The sequence below is a fragment of the Furipterus horrens genome, unplaced genomic scaffold (genome assembly GCF_987537825.1).
Source record: "Furipterus horrens unplaced genomic scaffold, mFurHor1.1.pri manual_scaffold_1, whole genome shotgun sequence".
Classification (NCBI taxonomy): domain Eukaryota; kingdom Metazoa; phylum Chordata; class Mammalia; order Chiroptera; family Furipteridae; genus Furipterus; species Furipterus horrens.
The window spans coordinates 155,253,661-155,279,104 of NW_028327171.1; the positions used below are offsets into that span (position 1 = coordinate 155,253,661).

At 47.9% G+C, this 25,444-nt stretch overlaps 1 protein-coding gene across 1 annotated transcript in view; it reads left to right on the forward strand.

Moving 5' to 3' along the window:
* TANC1 (tetratricopeptide repeat, ankyrin repeat and coiled-coil containing 1) overlaps positions 1–25,444 on the forward strand; it is a 220,805-nt gene that overhangs the window by 178,984 nt on the left and 16,377 nt on the right. The window contains exons 15-19 of the mRNA XM_090280133.1: positions 914–1,022; positions 1,959–2,081; positions 9,879–10,115; positions 11,871–12,056; positions 14,102–14,180. Of these exons, the coding sequence (XP_090136259.1) occupies positions 914–1,022; positions 1,959–2,081; positions 9,879–10,115; positions 11,871–12,056; positions 14,102–14,180 (734 nt within the window). The remainder of the gene's footprint in view (positions 1–913; positions 1,023–1,958; positions 2,082–9,878; positions 10,116–11,870; positions 12,057–14,101; positions 14,181–25,444) is intronic.

Sequence of the window (25,444 nt, forward strand, 5' to 3'; positions counted from 1 at the left end):
CCCAAATTCAGCACTTCACAGTTTTCAGGTTGATAGAAATGAAAATAACGCACACTGTGCAGAAGTCACTGTTGCTGGAGTAATTAACCATTAGCATCTTTTCCAAAGAAATTTGCTCAAAGGCGTGGAGTCCACGGGAGACATAATGCATTCCAGACATGAAAGGGAGAGTGGGTAGCACGGCTGCTCCGTGGAGTGGTTAGTGGGGGATTCATTGCTGGTGTCGGTTGAATGCCCACCTTGTGCCCGGACACAGCAAGCCCCCTCATACATGTTGGCTTTCTTCCCCCCACAACCACCTGTGCTCCCTCCAAGTCTAGAATTCTAGGTGTTTCTGATCACAACCTGTTGCAATGCAGGGCCTGGTTTTTCTTTCCCTCCCTTTGTAAGTCTGTGCCCTTGGGCCCATGTTTACCGCAGTGGGATTATCCTCAGGGGAGGCCTGAGTGCCAGGTCTTGTACTGGCTCTGCTCCATCTGTCCATTTGTGCATCCATCCATCCGTCGGTCCATCCATCCAAGAAACAGACATTGGAGCACTTACTAAGTGTTGGGCATTTGTGACTTAGACAAGACCCTTAGTTTCATAGAGTTTACATTTTTGTGACAGACATAAATAAGGTGACGACAGAGGGATGGATGAGGGACAGAGAGTGGACAGTTCCAAAGATAAAGACCTGCCAGGTCCTAGGGCTTCCCTCCGGGTCACTCCACGGAGATGGGGGATCTAGAGGAAGCCCGTAAATAACTTGAAGAATAAACAGCCTCGTCTGTCTTTTGTAAAGAGGCAGCTCTCCACCATTTTGTGTGGTGAGGCTGAAGTGCGGGATTTCAGGGTTTGTGTGGCAGTGTGCTCACCACAGGGCCGGAGGGGCGGGGCCGCTTGTTTCAAGTCTCTGTGTTTCTGGCCCCAGGAATGGGCACGCTCTCCTGGCATTCATGTTCTCGAGACAAGAGGGCAAGCTGAACCGCCAGCAGACCATGGAGCTCGGGCACCACATCCTGAAGGCACATATTTTCAAGGTGAGACACACGCCACTGTGAGGACGGGTCTCGCTGTCGTCCTCATAGTCTTTTTGAGTTTTTGGTTTTGGAGGTTTTTCCGACAGTTTATCAGCCCTCTCAGAGCCCTCCATGAACTGCCCTCCAAACACAGCCCCTCCCTCTCCCTAAAAGTAACAACTGTTCTGGCTTATAATCACTCAAGTTTCCTTTACTCCCCTTTAAGTCCCTTTAAAGTTTCTTTCCATCTCAAGTTTCTATTTCATTCAATCCCTTTTGTTTCCTTGTGACTTAGTTATCAAAGACTGGGAGTTACTTGATCCATAGTCTGTGTGTTTTTGTAGTCAGACAATTTATTTTACTGAATTTAGAATCAAGTTCAACTTGACCTCTAGTTTTGTACCACCTGGATTTTCTTATTTCTCATGATCTAGTTTAACATATTCCTCTTTCCTCTAGATTTCTAGACTTCGGTAGTTGTATCTAGAGGCTTAATCAGAATCAGATTTGAATTTTCTTTTCCCCTTAGGGTGTCATGATAACTATTCAGCCAGAGTTTAAACTCTATATAATTCTCTATGGGGGTTCTTGCTTCTCTTGCGGTGCTGCCATCAGGCATTCCAGGTCTCTGCCTGGATTCATTCATTCATTGTGGGTTACACAACAGTGATGTTTTTATCAGTTATTCTTCCATTGATTGACTGGAGAACTATAAAGAGAAGGAACTTTCTCCTCATCTGCCACCTCTTTCTCCAGGCCTACAGTTCAGGTGGGAAAGGCAGGTTACTTCCTTGACCCTTAGTTTCAGGAGGGAAGGCTCAAGGTCCAGGCCGCCTTTGTCACAGCTGCACCGAGTGTCAGCTTGTGTCTGCACGCTCTGAGGCGTACCCGCTTTTAGACCAATGCCGCAGGTGGGGAAGGAGACGCTGAGACTGATTTGTCTCTGACTAATTCCAGGGTCTCAGTAAGAAGACGGGAGTCTCTTCAAGCCACCTTCAAGCCCTCTGGATCGGGTACAGCACTGAGGGACTGTCTGCTGCCCTCGCCTCCCTCCGGAATCTCTATACTCCCAATGTCAAGGTGAGCAAGCGACTCTTCTGCACAGAGAAGCAGAGCCCCCAGCCCCATGCCAGCTGTTGCCTCCCCAACAGCCCTCCCTCCCCTGCCCTGGGTGGTGGCCAGAGGAGATGGAGGAGCTTCTGATGATGCTCTTTCCTGATGTAAATCATACAGACTTGAAAGCTCTATCACCATTTCTCTTCTAGAAGTTTAGCTTTCCCTTGGCAGGAAGACGCGGGTGGTCGGGGGCCGCTATGTGTGAGCTTGCGGTGGCTGTTTCAGAGCAGATGTGATAAGGAAGCAATTCACAAAGGAAACCAAAGGTCAGAGGGAGATTTCCAGGGAAAATTGATTTTTTAAGTATCCCGAGTTTCTAATCTGGGCTGTCTCTCTATGGTTCATAGGAAATCACACACTGATGAATGACACAAAGCAATATGTGCATAGAGGACAATTGTCACTAAAGGTTTCGTGTGTGTGTTTCTGACTGTGGAAAGCGTATCGGGGTCGGCCACGGCTGAGCAGCCTCAGTCTTGGTCAGTTTCTGTCATGTAGAAAAAAATCAAAGTAGATTTTTTTCTTTCCTCCTTTAATGCAGCCTAAGAATCGAAAGCACACAGAGCCCAAGTACCTGGTTAAATCCACAGAGAAGGGCTAATTCCCAGCAAGTATGGGAATCGCTGCTTTACGTTAGGGCAGTCGGCAATCACCTTTTCCAGTGCAGAGCAAAATGAGATCATAAATGTTCTCACATTTTGATTCCTCACCCACTTGACACATCTGCTAGACTCCAGGGCTTCCTCTGCAAGCCCTGGCACGCCTGGCGGCCTGCAGAGGCTCAGAGGCACATTCCCAGGAGGTCAGGTCTCCCTGTCAGTCACCTCCATGAGAACAGTCTTGCAGCAGAGGACAAAGGAAACCCTGTGAGTTTCTGGGCATGTCTTCCACTTCTCACTTTGGGTTCATCAAACTCACCTGGGAAGGGGGCACATGCCCCAGAGATGGTGCTAGGGGGACTCTCCCGGTGGACACCCCCAAGAGACGTCTACACGTCCTCTCCCCTTCTGTCTGCACACCCTACACTCAGCACGCACACCCTCGGTGTGCGCCTGGGGATCTGGGCTGGCAGAGCATTTCCCATGCTCTGTAGGTATTTGCTCTGCTCCTCTTCTCCCTTCCCTGCCTTCCTGTGTAATTTTTCTTTCTCTCTTTTTAAAAAAATTGAAATGTAACTTCATATTACAACCTAATGATTCAATATTTGTATCTATTGCAAAATGATCATCACAGTAAGTTTAGTTAACATCCATCACTGCATAGATTTTTTTTTTCTTGTGATGACAACTTTTAAGATAACTCTTGGTAACTTTCAAATATGTGAAACAGTGTTGTTAACTACAGTCACTGTGCTGTACATTAGAGCCCCACTTCCTGACACACATGGGTGTCAGAGGGACCTCCTTGTAGTGCTGTGACTCAGGGGCTCCGCTGCCCAGTACAGGCCTTAATGTTAGTTAGAGAGACCACTGCCTCCCAGGGCCATGCAGACAGGATATTTGCAGAGATAAAGGTGCCGCCTCATACAGGGGGACTCAGGCCCCTGTTGGGCTCCCATTCTTGGTCAGCGGGGCACGTTGGATCTCATCCTGCCATGCCCTTTGGCTGGGAGCGAGGGAGCAGAGCCCCCTGGGGGACCGCTCTCAGGAGCCTGTGCTCTGCCGGGCTCCTTTGCGTGAGTGCACCTCTCTCCAGACCTGTAGGTTTGAGCGCTTGTGTCTCAACTGAGCTGGGCAGATGGACAGGGGAGCTGTTTTCGTGGTTAAGGGGAATTAGCTGCAAGCTGTTGCTTCTGATCCAGGGAAGCACTTCCTTTCTAGATGGAGTTACTCGGAAAGAAAGGTGGAGAGCACAGCTGCATTTAGACTTCATGTGATAAAATATTTGTATTAAGAATTTTTGTTCTACTTAATTTTATAGAAATGGGGTTGAGTTTAGTATAATAACATTATTTCATCTTTCAGCTAAAAGTATACTTTTTGGCTTGTCCATAATTAAGAAAATTCTATAATGATGGCAAAGAAGAAAGAAATAATAAAAACGGCAATATCTGTTTTTACTGTTTAAATGAATTGCGGGCACAGAAGTTAATCTTCCAGTATGGAGAGGATTAAATGGGAATCATCATACTCTGTTATGAGTTTTTAAGTCAGTAAATCAAAAAGTACAGCATAGCACTGTAATGAACTTGATCCTCCTGGGATTATGAACTTTGCTCTTTACATACTTGCACTTTTAAGAGTTGTTCATTTTTACTTTATTTTAGAGAACGCCAGCATCACCTACATCTACCCTGTCCCCCAAATTCTACAACTTGGTTATAGGATTTTGAGGCTTTCTGTTATCTTTCTGTTTCCTTTTATCTTTCAAGAAAAAAAAATAAAAAAGGGTTTCACAGAATCTTGAGCAAATTACAGTAATTTAAAATTATGCATGCAATTAAGGAACTTTTTTTAGAGAGTATTAAATGTTGTCATACAGGAATGGATGTCATTTTGAGCAATAATTGCAGTTTGTCACATTGGTAAATTAAAGCGACTTTGCTCCAGAAAGATGTCTTGGTAGATGAATTTTAATTTTAATGGCATGCCAGTGACTTCTAACAATGGACTCTCCCGTTGCCCTGCGAGCAGCGTGCGGCCTAGGCCCTGGCCAGCCCCCTGGGGCCCTGTCCTCCAGGCTCCCGTCCCGCTGGCTGTTTTGCTCACCCTGTCCCATCGGACTGGCTGCCAGCCACGGGCTTCCCAAGGCTGTGGGCACTGGAGGATTCAGGTTGTGATTCTCCTCTCAGCTGAAGGCAGGGAGGAGAAGAGACAGGGCTAGGCGTGAACGCCCCGCTTGGTGGAGAAGATCCAGTCACATTCTGCGTGGTAGTTAGGCAGTGCCTAGTTTAAAGTGGTTGTATGGATGCGAACCTCCCGTATACTGTTGAGGAAACTGAGGCTCACACTTGCTGACTGTGCGGCCGGTGCCTCTCGTGTTCCTCATGATCACCTTGCTTTGCCAACCCCCAACCCCATTTTCTATCTCCTTCCATTCATTAAACCCAGAAGTTTATAGATAATATTGCAAATATTCCAAATATTATCCAAGGAGACTGTGCTGATGTTGGTTGGAAATTTCCCATGTAGTTGGGGAAAATGTAGAGGATGAACCATTTAAACCCCATCCTTGAACACAGAGTAATCTTAGGTAGGGCTGCTGCTTATGCCGCTGGACTGCGCTGTGGCAGTAATTAGCTGTATGCCCCGGGATAATGTGTGCTTCATGCCCCTGAGCCTCAGTTTTCTCACCTGTGAAACTGAGGTAACAAAAGAGCCTGTCTCATAGTGGATGGGAAACCTCACTGGGCTGTTACAGCTCTTGGAAAAATACTGGGCGTGTATCACATGGGCAAGTGAGTTATTTTTATTAGTGCTTTGTCTCTGTTCTAGAAACCGAGGCCCTGCTGTGGGCACTGAAAACATGTGGATGTGTCTCTTGGTGGTGATGAAGGGGGACTGAGCAGGTGACTCATGTCTGTTCTCGAATAAGCATGAGGTGTCCCGCTGTTCTGTGCTGGTGAACAGCCCAGGGAGACCAGGCCCTGGTGGCCAGGTGCCAGGAGGGACCTGCCGCTTCCATCTTCTCACAGTCAGGGATCTGGGCTCCTGCCCCTTCTGAAGAGCTTGTGAACGTTGATTGTAATGATAACGGTGAAAACCTTTTTAGCACTTCTAGGATGCTGAGGACTGTGCTAAGTGCTTAATGTTTCTGTGTGTGTGTGTGTGTGTGTGTGTGTGTGTCACATTCATTTTTAATCCTCACAACAACCCAGTGAGGTGCAACTGTTTTCATCTCCATTTTTCAGCTGAGGCTGAGAGCTATAGGTAGCTTGCCCCAAATCACAGAGCTGGAAGCACACCTGGCTAAGAGCAAGCCCCTGCTCCACAGCATTTATTGTCTCTTACACACGGCCCTGACTGCCAACTAGAACCACTGGGGACCCGGGTGCCCCTGTCAGGGCAGAATCTCCAAGGATGGGGCGCAGGAATTGGGTACTTCCAAGCTCCCAGGTGGTTTCAGTGTGCAGCAGGGTGAAGAACCATGGGTTAGGGAAAGATCCACAAACCTCTTGGGGGTTAAGTGGTAAAAATACCTGTAGCATTGCACCATGATGGAAATGTTTTTCCCAGGAAGCAGATGAGGTATGAATTGATGACAAACATCTTTAGGAAAGCTTTGCCCTTAAGTGCATGCCATCCAGGTAACGTCTTGTGAGGTATCAGTAAGACAATACTGAAAGTACACCTTCCAGCATTGTTAGCAAAGAGTACCTGTTGGGTAGAATGGGGTGGTCTACTGGCTGTTTTCTGAGGAGGCACAGAAGCACAGAAAGTTTGAGTGATATTCTGAGAATCACCAGCAAGTTAGTTACGGGGCTGATTGAGAACTCAGACAATTTCATCCGTCCTCTTTTTCTCTTAGGCTCATGGATCTCAAGAGGGGCTGGGATTGGTGGGAGAGGGAAGGGGAACTGGCTGGTCACTCAAGGAATTTACGAACTATCCCTGCCTGTCCTGTGGTGACCAGAGTCTGGCATGCCTCTCAGTGATGCAGTGTTATGGGAGTTCTGAAAAAGCTGCCAGGGTTCTCCTGTAATCCTCTTGGTAAGCATCGATTTCCTCAGCCATTCAAAAATCCCTAAGTATTTCACCAGCATCATCCTATTCTTTCCATTACTAATGGTAATTGTTCAAGGCGAAATCATTTTCTAAAAAACCCTTGCTTTTTTTTAGCACTTACAATTTTAAATTCTTTCGAATCATATTTGAGTCTGGCGTTGCTTTTAAGAGGAAACACATGCAGGATTGCAGAGCTGGCCCGGCAGGGTTAGGTCATGTGTACAATGTCACTGTTGGCACAAGGACACCTCTGATTTCTCTTCCGTGTGTTCTATGCCTTCCCTTCCCCCAGTGCCGGCTGGCGGTGGGAGGCTCAGGGCTGAGTTGGTGCTGACCTGGGTGGGGCTAAACAAGGATCCCCTCTGCTGGGTGTAAGCGGCGGGGCGGGTGCTGGCTCATGGGGTCTCCTCAGCTGTCCACGTGACCTGTCCTTCCTGAAATGTGACTGATGTCCTAGGGGTGGGGAGGCTCTGACGCCTGGGCCATCCTCTCATGGGGGGACTTTGTTTGCCACTCTGCTCTGTGAACTCTGGCCTCTTACAGCCAGCACCTGGCACAGTGGGCTAAGCTGGAAAATAGGGTGTGAAGAGAGCAGGGGCAGTGCCTAGGGTGGATGCATGTGCATGAGGGCATGGTTCTGTGTGTGCACAGGTGTGTGCACATCCCAAAGGGGTGGGGCTGAGGCCTGTAGGAAGCGCTCCTTTGTCACCTGCATCTACAGGAAAGGCGTTCCTGGCAGAGGGAACTGGGAAGGTGAAGGCCAGGAGGATGGGGCCTGCTTGCCATTGTTGCAGGACAAACATTGGGCCCAGTGTGGCTGAAGTGGGAGAAGTGAAGGGACAGGTCTTGGAGAGGAGGGTGGAGAGGGTGCTGGATCACATGGGGTTCAGGCTTCAGCAGCAACTAGGACACTTCCAAGTTTACACTCGGGTTCTAGCCAGTCTTTACTTTGTCACACTATTCCACATCGTGGTTTCACCAACTAGTAATGTTAATTTCTATCAATTTGTAAAACCTCTGTCAGCTACTCTTATGGAAGCTCATCTTTGAAATAACTTGAAATTTATATGACGTATCATCTTTCTGTATCGTTTAATGATCCCCTGTGACTCTAGTCAAATGAACGACACAGTCTCTGGTTTTCACAGCTGATGGGCATCCTGGAGGCCGGGCAGGGCCTGTGGGGCGGGGGGAGGGCTGCGGATGCTGGCTGGGACCCTAGAGGGGAACTGTTGGAAGAAATGCAGGAGGCATTTTAATAGATCTTAAAGGACTGTCATTTTTTTCAGTGATTGGAGAAATGCATAAGATATTAGTAGAATTATAATTTGCATAAGGTATTCAGTGATTTTATTTTAAAATCTATAAATAAACTTCCCCTCATATCTGGATCCAAGTAGTTTAGTGGGTGGTGGAGGCAGTAATTAGAAAAAGATTATTTTTTTAGGAGTCTTGAGCTGCCAACAGTCCCAGGGCATGAGCATTTTCACGTGTTCCACTTTTTCCTTTAGGTCCACTTCCTTGTGAAGAAGAGAGAATGTTCGCATTTACCTTTGCCCGTGTTATCTCAGTGTTAATTATTTAACCCTGTGATGACTACTTCATTGCTAGAAACATGAATTTTGTTTTTATTTAGATTAAGCAGTGATTTTTCAAGTGTTGGACCCCAGGCCAACAACATCAGCATAAACTGGGAACTTGTTAAAAAGGCACATTCTCAGGCCCAGCCCTGGATTGAAGTGATTCAGAAGTCCAGGAGATGCAGCCTGAGGATGTGCTTTTAAAACGTTCTTAAATGTTTTTACTTTTATTTTTGGTAAACACATACACACACACTTTACTATTGTAACTTTTTTTTTTTTTAATTTAAGTAGAGTTGGTATATATTAGTTAATTGGTGTCAGGTGTACAATATAGTGGTTGACATTTTTTACATGTTACAGTGTGTCACCTCCTAACCCTAGTAAACTTGTGACCATACAAACCCATCACAGTATCATTGACTGCTTCCCTTCCCCTTTTCCACCCACCTCCTCACCCCTCCCTCCTGGTAATCATTCCTTTAGTCTCTGTTTTATCCTAACTGTTTTTAAATGTAGACTTCAGTAGTGTTAATTATATTTATATTACGGTGCAATAGATCTTTAGAAGTTTTCACCGTGCAAAGCTAAATCTTTAAACTCATTAAAAACTCTCATTTCCCTCTGCCCCAGCCCTTGGCGACCACCATTCTACTTTCTGTCCCTGTGAATCAGACTGCTGTAGGTACTTCATAAAAGGAATCATATAGTTAGTATTTATCTTTCTGTGTCAGGCTTATTTCACTTAGAATAATGTCCATAAGGTTCATCCATGTTGGAACGTGTGCCAGGATTTCCTTCCTTTTAAAGACTGAGTAATATTCCATTGTATGCACATGCACATACCACACTTGTTTATCCATTCAACCACCAAAGGACATTCAATCTGCTTCCAGCTCTTTGCTATTGTGAATAATGCTGCAGTGAATGTGGCAGAACAGATATCGCTCTGATAGCCTGATTTCAGTGCCTTTGGATATATACCCAGATGTGGGATTGCTGGATCTTAGGGAACCTCTGCTCTCTTTCCATAGCTGCTGCACCATTTTACATCCCCGCTGCCAAGAACGTGCACTTGGAACACATTCCTGGGTAACACTGGTAGACACTCAAGTTTGAGAACCTCTGGATTAAAATGAGAATACTGCTCTTCTCCACAAAAGTTGTTGTAAATGTTGCTCTGGCTGGTGGCTCAGTTGGTTGGAGAGTCATCCTATCCACCAAAAGGTTGTGGGTTCAATTCCCAGTCAGGGCACATACCTAGGTTGTGAGTTTGATCCCTGGTTGGGGTGCGTGTGGGAGGCAACTGATGGATGTTTCTCCCTCCCTCCCTCCCTCCCTCTCTCCCTCTCTCCCTCTCTCCCTCTCCCTCTCTCTCTCTCTCTCTCTCTCCTCCCTCCCCACTCTTTTTCTCTCTCTCAAATCAATAAACATCTTGATGAGGATTTTTTAAAAAGTTGTAAATGTTGTGAAAATTATGTAAGAAATTAATCTTGTTGGGGAACATTATCCAACAGGTGAGCCGACTCCTGATTTTGGGAGGAGCCAACGTGAACTACAGGACAGAAGTGTTAAATAACGCGCCGATCTTGTGTGTCCAGTCTCACCTGGGCCATGAGGAAGTGGTGACTCTGCTCCTGGAATTCGGCGCCTGCCTGGACGGAATGTCGGAGAACGGCATGACCGCCCTCTGCTACGCGGCAGCTGCTGGCCATATGAAGCTGGTGTGTCTCCTGATCAAGAAGGGGGCAGAGGTAAGCAGCAGCCTTCCCTGGTGGGTGGGGAAATGTCATCATACCCCATTAGAATTGTTGACTGGGCTAGTCTTCCCTTGTCTCTACTTTGTTGAATTGCAATGACTAGAAATTGCCCCATAAATGGAAAGGATGGAGCTCAGGCACTGCCGTGTGATACTGCCTGAGTGGGTGCTCGAGTGCACAGCCTGGGAGAGTGAGCGGCCGTGTGTTTTGCTCCTAAGCCCTTACTCTGCTTCATATTGTCCCAGGGGACGCAGGCTTCCAGGCACGTTCCTCGCCACCAGTGGCATGAGTAGGACCATCTGTTCAAAAGCCTGCACGTGTGGACCTAGAACTTATCACAGAATTTAACACAGCACTGTTGTGTTGAAAAGATTTAAATGTTTGATTTTCCTTTTTCCATGTCTTATTTCATTTTATTCCTTTTTTTAACAATAAAATGAGTTCTGTGGGTCTTAGCCCAGAATCCTCATTTCTCCAACTGCCCCCTGGGACATCGAGCAAGCTGTTGAGGCTGCATGCCTCTGGCTTCTCATCTGTAACATGAGCGAAACAACAGGGCTGTTGTGTGAGTTTTAAGTAAATTCAAATGTTAACATTATTATTAAATATGTTTACCATAGGACTATCAGTGATGATAGATTAAATGAGAACAGTGCTAAGTGCACAGTAAACTCTATGTAGGTTTATTATAAGCATTTCATTGGGGCAGGGGAGGGAGACGTGCTTTTGAAATAACAATAGAAATGGATAGCTGGTATTTGTCTCTGTTAATTAGGATATTTAAGGTTAAAGAAAAGACATTAGGCTTATAGGAACAATGGGAGCCTTTTTGGTTTTTCTCTCAAACACACAACATTTGGGATGGATGAACTTTAGCTCATGGAAGAAGAGAGATGTCGCTGTTAAGCCTTCCCAGTGGGCGCGTTAGTACACATCCTCAAGCCTCCATTTCCACATCTAAAATGTGACTTAGCTTTATTTGGAGGCTAGCAGGCCCCTCCCATCCCAGCTGAAAGATCTGTGGGAGGAGGACAAGGGTCAGAGCATCCCCAGAATTTGCAAGCAAGGAGAGCTGGACTCCATGCTCCTCTCCCAGCCTAGTATTCCTGAGTTTAGACCAGGAGTGACATGCTGTCTGCTCCCTTTGCACCTTCGGGAGGTACTCAGACTCAGACACTCTGGCTAGAAGGCCTTCCTGGCTTTGTAGCCACACTCGACATATTGACTTGTCCCTGGCTGCCCTCCTGCACACGGCCACCTTCCCCAATCAGGCGCCATGCAGAGTCTCTCCCTTCCTCATTCAGAACTGGTTTTCCAGATCCCTCCTTTTTGCTACTTTCCTGGTGTAGTGACTAAAGAACTGCTCTGCTCCCCAGATCGAAGCTTGTCACAGCAGATTTAGAATATTCCACTCAAGGGACTAGAGTTGGTAAACACAGGGCTTTGGCTGAGGTTTTGGTCTGTGTCCTCACACCTGCTTCCCAAAGAACTCAGAGTTCCAGGTTGTTTGCTAAAGAGACACAGGGAGTCAGGAGGGTGTCCTGTGACAACCATTTCTACAAAGGGCACCTAAAACCTGGAGCAGTGCATTCATCATGGAGATTTGGTGTAGTCCAGGAAGACACTTTGGGACGTGAACCCCATGCACATATGCAGTGGGATGGGGATTGCACACAGCATTTCTGCTGCACCGGTGCCCTCCGAGAAAGGTGATGCTAACGTGTGACCGTCCCTGCTCCTGCCTTCCAGTTGGACCATTTGGATAAGAAAGGCCAGTGTGCGCTGGTCCACAGTGCACTGCGGGGCCACAGTGACATTCTCCAGTACCTGCTGAGCTGTGAGTGGTCGGCAGGTCCTCCCCAGCCCGGCGCACTGAAGAAGAGCCAAGCCCTGCAGCAGGCACTGACGGCGGCTGCCAGCATGGGCCACGGCTCGGTGAGTGAGGCTGCGAGATTCCTTCTTGGGAATCTGGAAGCTGTAGTCCAGTGGGGTGGGTACTTCTGCCCGTCACCTTCTTCTGAGTACGAGCCTGTGGTGCATGGAAGAGATGAAAGAAAATGAGGGTTTCAGGAATCAGCAGTTGGTTTGACTATGTTTAACCGTGGTCCAGGGCATTGGCATCACACCCTTCCTGTGAGGGACAATAAATCAATTGCTTGCAGACTCATGTCAAAAGCCTATCAGTGAGTGGCAAGTGACAATTAAGCTGCATCTGGTGGCAGGTGATAAAGCCATCTCCCCTGCCCCCTGATCAGTGGAAAAATTGTTTTCCATGAAACCGGTCCCTGGTGCCAGAAAGGTTGAGGAGCTTTGCCATAGACCATTTATTTCTGGTAGATGTTGGCAGGCCTCTGTGTGAAGGTTTAATTGTCATCTCCCGACCAGTGTGTCTGTGACTTTAATAATATCTTACCTGCTCCCTTCCATGTATTTCTCACTCTGTATTATACTCAAGCAACCAGAGTTGCCAGTATTTGGTAAGAGTTTTCCCCACAATGATAGAAAGTAAATTTGGGTGCAAAGCTGGCTGGCTGACTTCTGGCATTTAAAGCATGCACACCCATGTGGACACACACACATTAAAAACACACATATATAATACTCAAACACAATATATTGCGACAAGTTGAATGCAGAAACGTAAGAGAATGCAGCTCTCTTAAGAGGGACATGAGAGATTTACAAAAATAGGGAACAATACCAGTCAACTTATATGTAAAAAGTTTTGAAAGAAATCCTTCATTAAGAAAACCATATTTCATAAAGATGTGTTAAATGATGTGTTATAATAGGTTTATGATAAACTCAACTTGTACAGCTGGCTGGGAGGATTGCTGTGTCAAAGCAGCCTCAGCCCAGCCAGTAACTGTTTCGTGGAAAAGGACAGGATTCATTTACCAAAAAGCTGGAAGGGCGTATTATTAGCTTCCTAGTGCTGTTGTAACAAGTGACCACAGATTTCAGTGCCTAAAACAGCGCACACCTATTTTCTTACAGACTTGGAGGTCCTAGGGCTAACTAACATTAAGGTGCCAGGAAGCCAGTGTTGTCTCTGGAGGTAGAGAGGAAGGGTTTTTAGCTCTTATCTGGTTTCTAGAGGCCCCTGTATTCCTTAGCTTGTGGCCCCTTCCTTTGTCTTCAGTGCATCACTTTAGGCGTCTGTCTCCTATCTCCTTCCTCTGACATGTTTTTCCTGTCCCTCCTGTAAGGACAGTGGTGGTGACATCAGGTATAGATGAGATACCCACGTGGGTAGTTCAGGTTAATTGTCCCATTTCAAGATTCATAATCACATCTGCACATTCCTTTTTGCCTTAGAAGGTGACATTCCCAGGTTTTGGGGACGAAGACGTGGATGTATTTGGGGGTGTCGTTCAGCCTACCACAAAGGGTGCAGACCGGGAGACAGAGAACGGCTTTGCCTTCCTCTCCTGCTGCTGCAGTGGTACAGGGTGTGCCCTGGCTCTGGTTCGGGGCTCAGGCACTTCCAATGCCCACAGCCCACGCCTTCTGCCTCCTCCCCTGTGTACAAAAGAAGAGCAGCACTGTCAGGACAAAAACCATTTGGACAAGATCATTTATTTCATTTTATTTTATTGAAAAGATAGATATCGCCTTGTTTTCTTTCCTTGTGAAGATGGAGTCACCATCTTCTGGTGATTTATGCAGAAACTGGCCTCCATGTGGTCTCCTGGGTCCTCTGTTGATGGGGCTGGCATATCTGGGTCATGCTGAAATTCATTAAAATTCTGAGTACCTGTAATCCTGAACAACGTTGCTGAAATTTTTTATTCTTCTCAAAGTGAAAGTGTGAAAAGCATATGAATTATGCTTGGGAAGATTTTCATTATATTTTCTCTCCTTGTGCAGCATGAGATAATCATGGCGAAAAAACAACACACTCTCTGCTTTGATACAAGGGGTATAATAAGCACACATGGCTATGAGAACTCATTAACTCCCCTTGCCACTCCTGACAGGTGGTCCAGTGCTTGCTGGGACTGGAAAAGGAGCATGAAGTCGACGTCAATGGTACCGACACGCTGTGGGGAGAAACAGGTAATTATGGCTCCATGGCTCACAGTCTGCACCAGCCTGGTGTTTGAGCCCCCATTTCAGCCTCATTTTCTTACGAATGACGTGAGATACATATCATCCTGTTATTTTATCATGAGGCACCTGAAGCTTAGCACTTTTAAAACTTCAAAATGAGTGGTAAAACTTTTCTAGAAGCATATCACATTTGAATCATTTTGAATTAGGCCAGCAGTTCCTGTTAATCTGATGAATGTCAGCTAGAAATAATGTATCTGATGAATGTCAGCCAAATTTACCGAAATAAGGTGTTCTCTTAACCTAACCCAGCTGCTGGGCGCAGGGCAGGGACTTCCCACCCCGCTTCTGATGAATCAAAGGTGCTCAGCGAGAAAGGCCGTGGCTGGCCTTGTTGAGTGGGATCAGGACTTGGGCGTGGGGCCTACTTACAATACTGGAGGCAAGCTACCAAGTCCCTTTCCATTGCTGTGGGGATGTGTGTTTACCTGTGAGAGGGAAGCCACAGTGAGTATGTCTTCATGAAGATCTGAGCTGCTTGCCTGTCAGGTTGATGTGGAGAATGCTGCTTTGAAGTTTTCTGTTGGACTGAGTTGGCATTGGAATGTAAGACTTCAATGGGTGAGTCGTTGTTGAAAAGATGTAGCCAGGAGTGTTTCATGTGTGTTCCCAGGCTGTGTGCCATGTGGGGACATAGTGTACGTGACTTCCATTTCTCCTGTGCAGATTGTTTCCATGTGCTTCTGAATTACTTCCTAACGAGCCAAATGGTAGTGTGTAGAGCGTATCAGCTAATGTATACTTAAGAGAAGCCTCAGAGAGTTTGGAGGTGGGTGGGGTGCAGGCCTGCACTTCACGGCCTCTGGCCCTCCCTCAGGGCTGCCACCCAGGGCTGTCAGTGCTAGGGGCCTACTTCAGGAGGAGGTGGCCCGGCCCCTGGCTCCAGGGAGGGTGCAGGACTCCAAACAGGGCCGATTGTGCTTAGGGCTAAATGTGGGTGGATTTCAATATTGCCCTTAATTCCTTACGGAGTCTCCTCTGCGCCCTGCCCTGCCCCCCAACACACACACACACACACACACACACACACATACATTTGAATGGTTGTCGTCGTCGTCGGCAGCCGTCCGTCTCGAGAGACGATGGTGTAGCTTCTTAAGAGTCTTATCTGCACCGCCGAGAATGGCTGTGCAGTCCGACTCGGGAGTGACACGGTATCTGTCTCCTCCCATGTTGAATCGACATCTTGCGATGACGCTGAAGCTACAGAGCCTGGGCAGGGTGATATGGAGGGTCTGCTGTTTGAATGGTAGGCTGCTCAATAATTTGGGGAAAGAAACATTTCCATCCACGTCCACCTTGGGCAGCAGAGTAGGACAGCGTGTGACTTTGTGCTTAGCCAGAGGCTCCAAATCCCTGCCTTTTCATTGCCTAGTGTAGCAACTTAGGACATGTTACTTTGCCGCCTTGTCAGATGAGGTAAACAGTGTCTGCTTTCCAGGATCGTGGTGAAGTGAGGAATCTTGTCCAAATGTACCTAATGAAAAGAACCCCTGGTGGCTAGACATCCTAATGCAGTAGGTCTGCGGGCCCAGGACTCTGTTTCATGACAGGCATCCCAAGCCGCGCCAGGTGACGCGGGGCTTCAGGACAGAGAGCCGCTGTGAGTGTCCCACCTGTGGGGCCACATACTGAGAGGTGCCGTGGTGGTAGTGAGGGCTGGTGCTAGCAGTAGTTAATGCCACACACTGAGCTCAAATGGGAATCTCCAACCTTTAATACTGAAGATGATTTTCCTTTCTGGAAGAAAAACCCAGAGAAGGGCTGCCTTGAGGGCTCTGTGGGAGCGAGCGGTGGTTGTGTCTCTGGATGACCCACCCTGAGTTTCAGGATTTGGGTGTCGCCCCACCTATGCGAATCTGCTAGGCTGATAGCTGAAGAGACGTGGAAGAGAAACCATTGACTTCCCGTTGGTCTTAATGAAAAGATGAAGCATACTCAGTCCCACCCTTGCGAAGCATAACCTTCAGGCCACTTTACAACCTAGAAGTAGTTCACGCCCTTCCTCAGCAGGCTTCAGGGTGAAGTTTATCAGCCAAGAGTTTGAGGGACATTTAAAAAAAAATTTGTTTACATCAACAGTGTTTAGTACTGTGTTTTAGGTGTACAGGGCCCCGTGGGCTCTCTGGACTGCATGTCAGTGAGGTCAGTCTTGCCTTCTCTGCATGTCCTGTCTGCTGCCTTTCTCTTGGGTTCCTTCAGAAATGACCACCATTGTCTGCTACCCCAGATCCTCCTAATTTTCTGGTCTGTGGTTGTCAAAGAAGGTCGTGCTTTGAAATCTTGCAGAGGAAGTGTTCAGTGAGAGAGCATCTGCAAATTGGGGCATTGCCCAGGTCGTGAGGGCTGTGTTTGGGGTTCGGCCATGAGGATCCACGTCACCCAACTCCGAATGCCCCCTGGCACAGACGGCCCGGGTACTGAGGGCGGGAAGGCGCGTTAGCTCAGTGTCCTCTTCCCGCTGAGCGGCCCCTGGCGGCTCCGGGCCGGACTGTGCTGCTCTGTGCTCTGCCTCTGATTGCTGGGGACCCTGGGAGGCCAAAGCAGTTGTCTCGCTTCCTGGTTTCGTGTGGGCCTCTTTCCTGGGTGTGGGCAGTGGTGCTTTGTGTCTCAGACACTAGAATGGAGCTCCGCTGTCTCCCGCAACAGCCTGAGGGCAGGATCCCGATTCTGATTCTTTGTGGAGCGTGGGAAGATGACAGAACAGCTGGAAGCTCTGGATGAATAATGCGGTTCATTATTTGTCTTTGAGCCCTTTTATAAGTTTATACAAGTCTGTCAGCATAGCTTCAGCTATGAGCAGCTTGGCTTTAAAATAGCAGCAGGCGGGGTTACAAGGCAGGGTCTCCTGGGTTTGTTTTTTCCTCACCTGCGGGGCTTTGAAGGTCTGTTGTTTTCTGTGCAGCTCTGCCGCCCAGTTTGGAGCACAGCTCCCTCCCTGCCTGTCCTTCTGGGACAGCCTCGCCCAGAAGTGAGGACACTAAATCCATGCACAGAGCCTTTCTCCACTTTTCTGCCCGAGGAGACCTCTGCAGTCTCAGTGTGTGTACGTACTGTACATTGCAAAGTGTTTGTATGCCTAGTGCCAAATGGCAGTAGCAGGTCATCTGTGAGAGGTGATGACAGTGGACAGGCAGGGAGGAGGGGGCAAGGGAGCGGCAGACCTGCAGGAGGTCCCTGGTCACTCAGGTCAGTCCAGGTGGGGTTGGTGGGAGTAGAGACAATCAAGCACCTTTAGTACCGTGCGCGCCCCCCTGCTGATGACCCAGAGTCGTTGGACGTCATCACAAAGGGGATGGCTCCTGTCTCAGGTTTAAAGGGATAAGAAAGTATATAAGATTTTACAAGCATTTATCTAACATAATAACAGTGTTTAGTTTAGAGTTTATGGCAGCAAATCTACAGCTTTTAGAAATCTTAGACTATTTCCATCTCTTCTAAAGAGAGAAGGCCCTTTTCACCAGCACTGGGGCCATTTGCTTTTTATGTCTATTTGATGTTGAGAGTCCAGCCCTTCAAAACCAGGTCTGCATTCTGGTGGCTCCTCTGTGCCTCTCCACGTGCTCACTCGGGCGGAGGAGCAGGGGGCCCACTGGACAGAGCTCGGGGCTGCTGAGGACCAGCCTCGTTGGTGTGTCTCTTCCCCTGCAGCTCGGCCCTGCTGCCTGCCCAGGCCCTCTGTTCGTGACACTCACAGACTTGGGCAGACTCTCGGTCTCATGGCTGCTGGGCAGCCTGGGACTTGACAAGAGCCCATCAGATGCTTGTGTCATCTGTTTCAGGCCTTCCATGGCCCTGACAAGTAAGTGCCGGCTCCCGGAAGTCCCGCCCTCACAGAGTCACTGTTCCCAGGCCGCTGTTTGATGTGCATTAGCCCAGCCTGAAATGGTCAGAGGTGCTAGATGCTCGCCTGTTGGCCTCGTGCTGTTGTGACTTGTCAGACTGTGTTTCCAGACTCCAGGCAGCTCTCATGACTGGGCGCCTGCTGCCTCTGTTTCTGGTCAGAACTTCTCTCTCTTTGCAGGAGTAGAGAGGCCCTTCTATTTAAGTGCTTGCTGGTTTATGTGCAAATAATGTCTGTCTTGTAAGCAAAGCCTTCCCCACCTCTGCTCCTTTAGGTCATTTCGCATTTCCCTTCATAGCACTTGCCACTTATAAATTTGCTTATTGCTGTTGCTTATTTGATAAAAGGCCATTTTGCCCAAATTGTGGGCTTCAGGAAGGCAGAGAAGTCTCTTGTGCTCACCTGTGTGTGTGGCGACTGTGTCTAGTCTGGTGTTGCCCAGTAGGACTTCCTGTGATGTCGAGGATGCTGTCTCTCTGTGCTCTCCACCCTGGTAGCCACTTGCCCAGTCTGGTGCGTGTCACGTAGGTGTTGGCTGAGTAGACAAGTGGACTTATAGAAAACAAAGCCATGCGATTTTGGGGGTAGGTGCCTTTCGCTTTGCATGATATTTTGGTAGAAGTTTTGTTGTGGGGGGGAGGCGCGGGGGAAGGAGCCATTCTTCTGGTGTCGTGTGTTTGTCCGAGTGTGCAGGTCCTGTCCTGCTGGATTCCAGGCCAGCTTAGAAATGCATGCCTTGTCCCCAGCGCCACACACGTGCCACGAGTGTGGTTGGGTGCTGGACTGCCTCTTTGGGAACACAGTTTTTAGCAACCAGCTGGGGTGTGGGCGCCATTGACAAGGCAGAATGGGTTTTGATAGCCACCCCCCCAATCTTTGTGCCCAGAACATCTTGCTCACTGCCTCGTCTGGCCAGCCTGCAGGCCCTGGGATGTGCTGTGTCCCCACACTTGTTGCTCGGGAATCCTCCTTACTGCTTTATCGCTGGTCTGCCAATGGGCCTGGAGTCCCGGGCTTCACACATGGGCAGGCCCGTCAGCCAACTGCGCCCCCCACTGCCCTTCCCCAGTTCTCGAAAGGGGTGCTCCAACAGGGCGTGTGAGGCGTGTGGCTGACATACTTCCTGGGACGTGTTCCTTTGTGTTGTCTGTGCTATTTTAGTTGGTAAAAGATTTCAGTTGGCAAATACTTTCCAAAGAAGTTTAGTCATTATAAGTACTGTTGTTGTTTTATTGCTAAAGCTGTTAAAAACACTTTTTTTTTTTTGCCTCTCCTTCTATGAAGGGTTGAATTTTGACCACTGTAAATGGACTAGGTTATGTAGCTACATAGCCCTCTGTTTCCAAAGCATGTTGAAGCAGTTCAGTTAAGCACGTATGCTAATTGCAGTTCACTATTCTTTAACTCTGGCCAGAGTTCTGGACATGACCCGGCTACCCCTGGAACTTGAGTCTGAGGCCTAGCAGCTGGGGTGGGGGCCCTTCCAGGCCAGTCTTGGGGGGAGGGTCCTCACGCCTGTCTCCTCCCTGGACCATGAAATATAGTTGCATTTCCTCCTTGATGTTTTCCAAGTTTCACTCTCTTCTTTACGGCTCTGTTTTAATTTCCTGCTCTGAGGGTCTGCCCATCCCCCCATAGGGGTGGTGTCCTTCAGTTCTGAGCTGCAGGTGGGCCCGGCCCTGGGTGCCTGAGCCCATCACACCCAAGGCTGCCCCAGAGCACAGTGGGCCCACCCAGGGAGCAGGAGGCCTGATGGTTGGGTTAGAAATGATCCTTTGGTCGTTTGAATCGTACTGTATTTTGGGGGGAGGAAGGCAGGGCTGTTACTTGGTAAGAACTTAAAGTAAACTTAAAATTGACTGGATTGAGTTTGGTATTCACATATGTATGCATATCCAGGGTGGAATTTCAGGGGAAAGACAGGAAGGAAAAGCATTTGTTCATTGCTTGTTGGGGCACGTGGAGAATTTGTGTTAAGGAATTTGCTAAATGCATCTTGTAGAGAAAAGCTAAGGGACTCGAGACTCGATGTCTTTAGACGTCCTGTGCATCTCTCTGCCACTGTTGTTGGAAAACACCTGTCAAGGCATTCCTTTCTCTGCCAGGGTTTGTTTTAAGAAAAGTAAGATGAGTGGAAACCCAGGGTTCTGCCAGTCCAAACAGAGATTGAAGTTCTTGATTGTTTTTGGTGTAAAAGCACAAAAGAGGGTTAACCTAGGACCCCAGAGGCTGTGAGGGATGGGTAACACATGATGGGGTGGGGGGAACCCAGGCTCCTGGATGGTTGGGAGAAGGGGAACCCAGGACTTCAGAAGGGGAGGGAAAGGTTAGGGTAACACAGAACCCTGGAGAGTGTGAGGGGGGGTTGCACGGGACCCTGAGAGGCGGGGAGCCCAGTAAGTGGAAGAACAGAGTGGGGTAATGTGTGACACAGGGGGAGGGGTAACCCAGGCTCTGGAAAAAGTGTGATGGGTGTGGGGGTCACCCTAACAGGAGAGGGGATTGATTTGGGGGTGAGTACTGAGGGCGCTGGGTTGGTCTGCACCCTGTCCCCTTCCTGCTGCTCTAGTAGAACCCCGGGGTTTGGCCCTGCCAGGGACATGTTCTGGAGACCTCGCCTGCTGCTGAGAGGACAGCAGGAATCGGCCAGCCCAGGCATCCCTGCCCCACCGGGCACGGAAGGGGGAGGGGCGGGGCGTGTTGGGGACCAGCGAGTGCGCCTCAGGGGTACCGCCTGGCAGCCGGGCCCCTTCCGAGCACCCTGTCCACACCTCATCGTGTCGCTGTTGCCGGACATCGTTCTGGGGAGTGGGTCCTCTATAATCATTTAAAAACAACAAATGTCTGCTTTCGGCATAAAAACTTTTGTACATGTCTACATTTTGGTAGCTGAGAGCCTCTTTACCCATGAACAGTGTTGGTCTTGCAGTCATTCCTGGGGCTACAGATGGTTCATTGCCGCCCCCCCACCCCCAGGAGAACTGTAATTGATTCTTTTTGTTTTCCACTTTTATTTATTGTTGTTCTATTACAGTTGTCCCATTTTACCCCATTGCTCTCCCTTGCTCTCCCTTGCTCCACCCACCTCCCATCTCCCACAGTCCATCCGCACCCTGTTGTCCACGGGTCATTTATACTTGTTCCTTGACTAGACCCTTTTAAAATTCTCATTGAAATGCTACTTGGATTCCTCCTTTCTTTTTCTCTTTTGAGATGGGATCTGTGTGTCAGCTGGTTATGTGAAGACACCCCTTTTTACACTGACACCCCAGATGGTGACCTGCATGTCACTGTGCCCCTGAGCACCAACGCTCAGCCCTGTAAGGAGACGGGGGAGAGCGGCAGGCTGCACGCGCTTTAAATAACTCGGTGCGTCAGGGGATCTATCAAGAATGTGAGCACTGTCAGCACACTTCAGAAGTGACAGCTGCACAGAGCTGCAATCCGCTGATAGATTTTTAGAACAAAGTCTGGATGAAATGTGATTCATGTCATCCACATTTTAGGAAATTGTTTTCAAATTGAATTTACGGTATTTATAGCACACATTATTCCTCAAAGGGTTGGAAGCGCCTTATTTGAAATGATATGTGTAAGACTAAGGGGAAAATAGTCTGGACCAGGACACAAGGGACAGCACACATGTGCTGCCATCATGGCTGAATGTTCACTAGGTTGAGCCACTGTTTTGGCATCCGAGGGCCATGTGTCCAGAGTTAGAAGGGAGCAGGGTTATTGTAGATTATTCTTATAGTCTGTAGGAGAAAGCTTAATAGTTACTCAGGAGAAGGAAAGTGTTTTCCTGCACTCTTACCCAAAAACCACATTCACAGTCCATTTGATTAGTTGGACATTTTTAAAGGAGACTTCGGAGGCGACAGCGTAGGAGCGAAGAGCCCAAACCCCAGCCAGACTCCCTGACTTCCAGTCATGTCCCTGCCTCCCGTGAGATGTGTGACCTCAGGCAAGTTGTTTAACATCTCTGAGCATCAGTTTCATCATCTATGACCCTGGATGAGTGGTACTCCTAGAAGTTAGCTCTGCATTAAATGCATTTTCCAATGAATTCCATGAAGCGTCATGCAGGAGGCACTTTTCAGTGTTGTAGTGTGTTGTTAAAATATGTTAGGGTCTTCCTGTTTTGATAGCATGGCTCCTGAATGACACTGATTGGCTTCATGATTCGGGGCAGATGATATGACTCATGACTCATTCCTTTGCCTCGATAAAATGGACATAATCATCTAATTCAAAAGATTCTTGTTGGTTGAGGTGAAATGAGAATTCACCCATAGCATTCTGCCCAGAGCTTGGCAGTTGTACGTGTTCAACAGATGTAATATGCTGCCAAGGCTGTGATAAGTTGATTGTTGATGTTAGTTATTATTGTTAATATTTTATTAATTTATACAATACATTCGCTCTTGATATGGTATTGAAATGTTTAAGTGATAGAATCATAGTTACTTTGCAATTACTTTACAGATAGGAAGACTAGAAAATAATCATGATCACACGTGAAGTCCTATTTAATTTAATTGCACATTTATTTCTTTAAAGAATTCCTTGGCAACTTGAGGCTCATGTTTAATCTTTAATTTATGCCCAGAGACTGATAGTGTGTTTTCACACGAGAACTTGTGAGGTGCCAGGACTATCCGTGTTCCTCAGGTTTGATCCCTGCCCTGTTTTCTAGGGTGATGTTGGGAGGGAGGGGAGCAACATTTTTTTTTACTGGCTGCTTGGTTGCTGCCTGTTCTTTGGTAACACAGATTCCCTCTTCTTGACCCCAGGACCTTCGCCTGCCCCTGCAGGCTGTCCTGGGACATTTATGCCAAATGGAGAGCAATACAGAAGGGTTGGGACAATAGGAAGGTGTTCTGAACGGGGGCTTGTGGGATTCGCATGCGCGTGCACAGTGCTGGCTTCTTGCCCCTTGAGGCCAGGGTGGCGTGTGGCCAGCAGGGCTCCAGCGAGGGCAGTGGGAGGCTCCTCAGGGCTTCGTCCCCCAAAGCCGTGAAAAGTTTTCAGTGAGAGCTGTCTTCATTGTGTTTCATTGTATGCTGCACTGGGTGAGCATTAGCTCAAACAACTGCCCACTCTTTGTGGAGATGAGGAACTTATAGCTATTGGGAAGTTTGCTCTTGTATCAGGCAGAAGCCTTCTTCCCTCAGTGGTGGAAGGAAGTGCCTAACAAAGTGAGGCTTAAAAAAAACAACCATGAAATCCCTAATTACATTTTTATTTTTTTAAAGATTTAATTTATTTTTAGAGAATGGGGAAGGGAGGGAGAAAAAGAGGGAAAGAAACATTGCTATGTGAGGGAAACATCCATCGGTTGCCTTTCACACCCCCCCAACTGGGGACCTGACCCCCCACCCAGGCATGTGCCCTGACTAGGAATCGAACTGCTGACCTTTTGGTTTGTGAGACAACATCCAACCCATTGAGCCACACCAATCAGGGCCCTGTTTATATTTTATTTCTTAAATAAAACAGCTGAGAATTTTCTAGCATTTCATGGACACTTTTTACTTTCGTTCTTGTCCTTCACAGTTGAGTGGGGTTTGCCCAGAGAGCTTCACCTGAGGCTCAGACATCTCTGCCTTCGTCACATCTCATTTTTTCGGTCTCGGCTGCAACTAGACATTTATGAGAGTCCTGATGTTTACTCCTAATATTGGCACTTTAATTTTTTAAAATTTTCCACTCATTTTTATAAGTGATGGGAAAAGCCAATATATTAGCAAATAAGTTGCACAAATAAAAACCAGTGTGTGCTCAGAGCTGGGCTGCTGTGCCCACGTGCGTCTCCACGTCTCTGCCTGCAGGAGGCCCTGCTGCAGTGCGCACAGATTTTGCTGGTTTGCTCAGCTTGGCCTTGGCAGTGGTTTGGGTCCTCTGCGTGTAATGTATGAAAAGGCTGCCGTCTGGAATCTGGGAATGGCCTCTGTTGGCTATTGACCTGTCCCCCTTCTCTCTTAAGTCTCCCAATTGGGAACAGAGGAGTATGGGGTAGAGGGTTAACAGGTCATCCCTGTGTATTTGAGTGACAGATCCGTGATAAAGTATTATAAACAGCCTTGTTTGTGGAATGCCTGTGTTCCTGGCAAGTTGACAGGTGTCTTTTTATAAGTCAAATCTTGGCCCAGGCAACTTGAATATGTAAAAGGTTCCTGCAGACAATCCATTTGACAAAGAACCATATCTCACTGATATTTTCCATAACTTCATATTGTTGCTTGTCAAGTAGGTTTTCTTGAAGCGAGTATCTGCCATGACAAATGCATTCATGCTCTGAAGACAGAGGACAGTATTGCTGAGGTAAAATTAGAAGAGTCAGAAACAGGTATATTCTTTCATGGAAATTTAATTACTATAGTGACATCTTGTTAAGAATTTTGCACGTAAAAGAAATTGTGACCAGTTTGAGTCCTAAAAAGTGCCATGTGTTCATTTCAATTCATCTCTGAATTGTGTTGGCCAGCAGATAAAGCCTTGCCCCGCTGCCTGGGCATACTGCCCTCCTGTTTGCTGACCAGGCTGAGTGCAGTGACCCTCATTAGAGTCTGGTGGTCAGCTCAGACAGAGGTCAGCCTTTTAAGCAGAATAGTTGGAATTCCAGAGCAGAATTCTGCCTTGATTTTGTTTGTTTAAGCATGTAGCTGACTAGTCTTCAGTCTCACTTATTTCCGAATATGGTATCCTTCAATCCTTGTGGCTGCTGACACTTGAGATGCAGCCTAGCTGCAGGGGTCTGGGGGTGCAGCCAAAAATATGCAGTCAGGGTAGAATAAGGAAAACACGGGTCCTGTTGTTCACTGGATCATTTGCAAATGAGAGCGTCATGAAGTGTGTGTGCAGAATGTGATGGTCCAGGCCTGAGAAAACTCGGAGACTCTTCCAGCCTGAGCTTCTTTACCTCAGAAGGAAGCTCATCACTAAATGCATAGTAGGTCAGGCCACAAAGGAGGAGGCCAAGGGCACCCAGCCCCGAAGCCAGGCCTGGGTGGTGCTCTCATCTGACTGTCAGCTGCTCTGTCCTCTGGCTTCTCTGGCGCCTCCTTCAAGCATTGAGCCCTATTTTTAGTGCAGGGCCATCACTTCGGATGCGTTGCTGTTGCAGGAATTCGGCAGCAGCTGCAGTAGATGCTCTGATTTAAAGGACCCATTTATAATGCCCATGAAGTTTGTTGACCCAATAAAGGAGAATGGAATGTTACGATGCAGCAGCTGCTTCAGGCCTCATCAAATGGAAGCCCTGAGTTTATTCCTTCCCTTGGTGTCCTGCATATAGATGTGCTGGCATGTCCCCGTCTGCAGCGTGTGTGTTTGCTGCTTGTCACACTCAGCTACTACAGCTGGA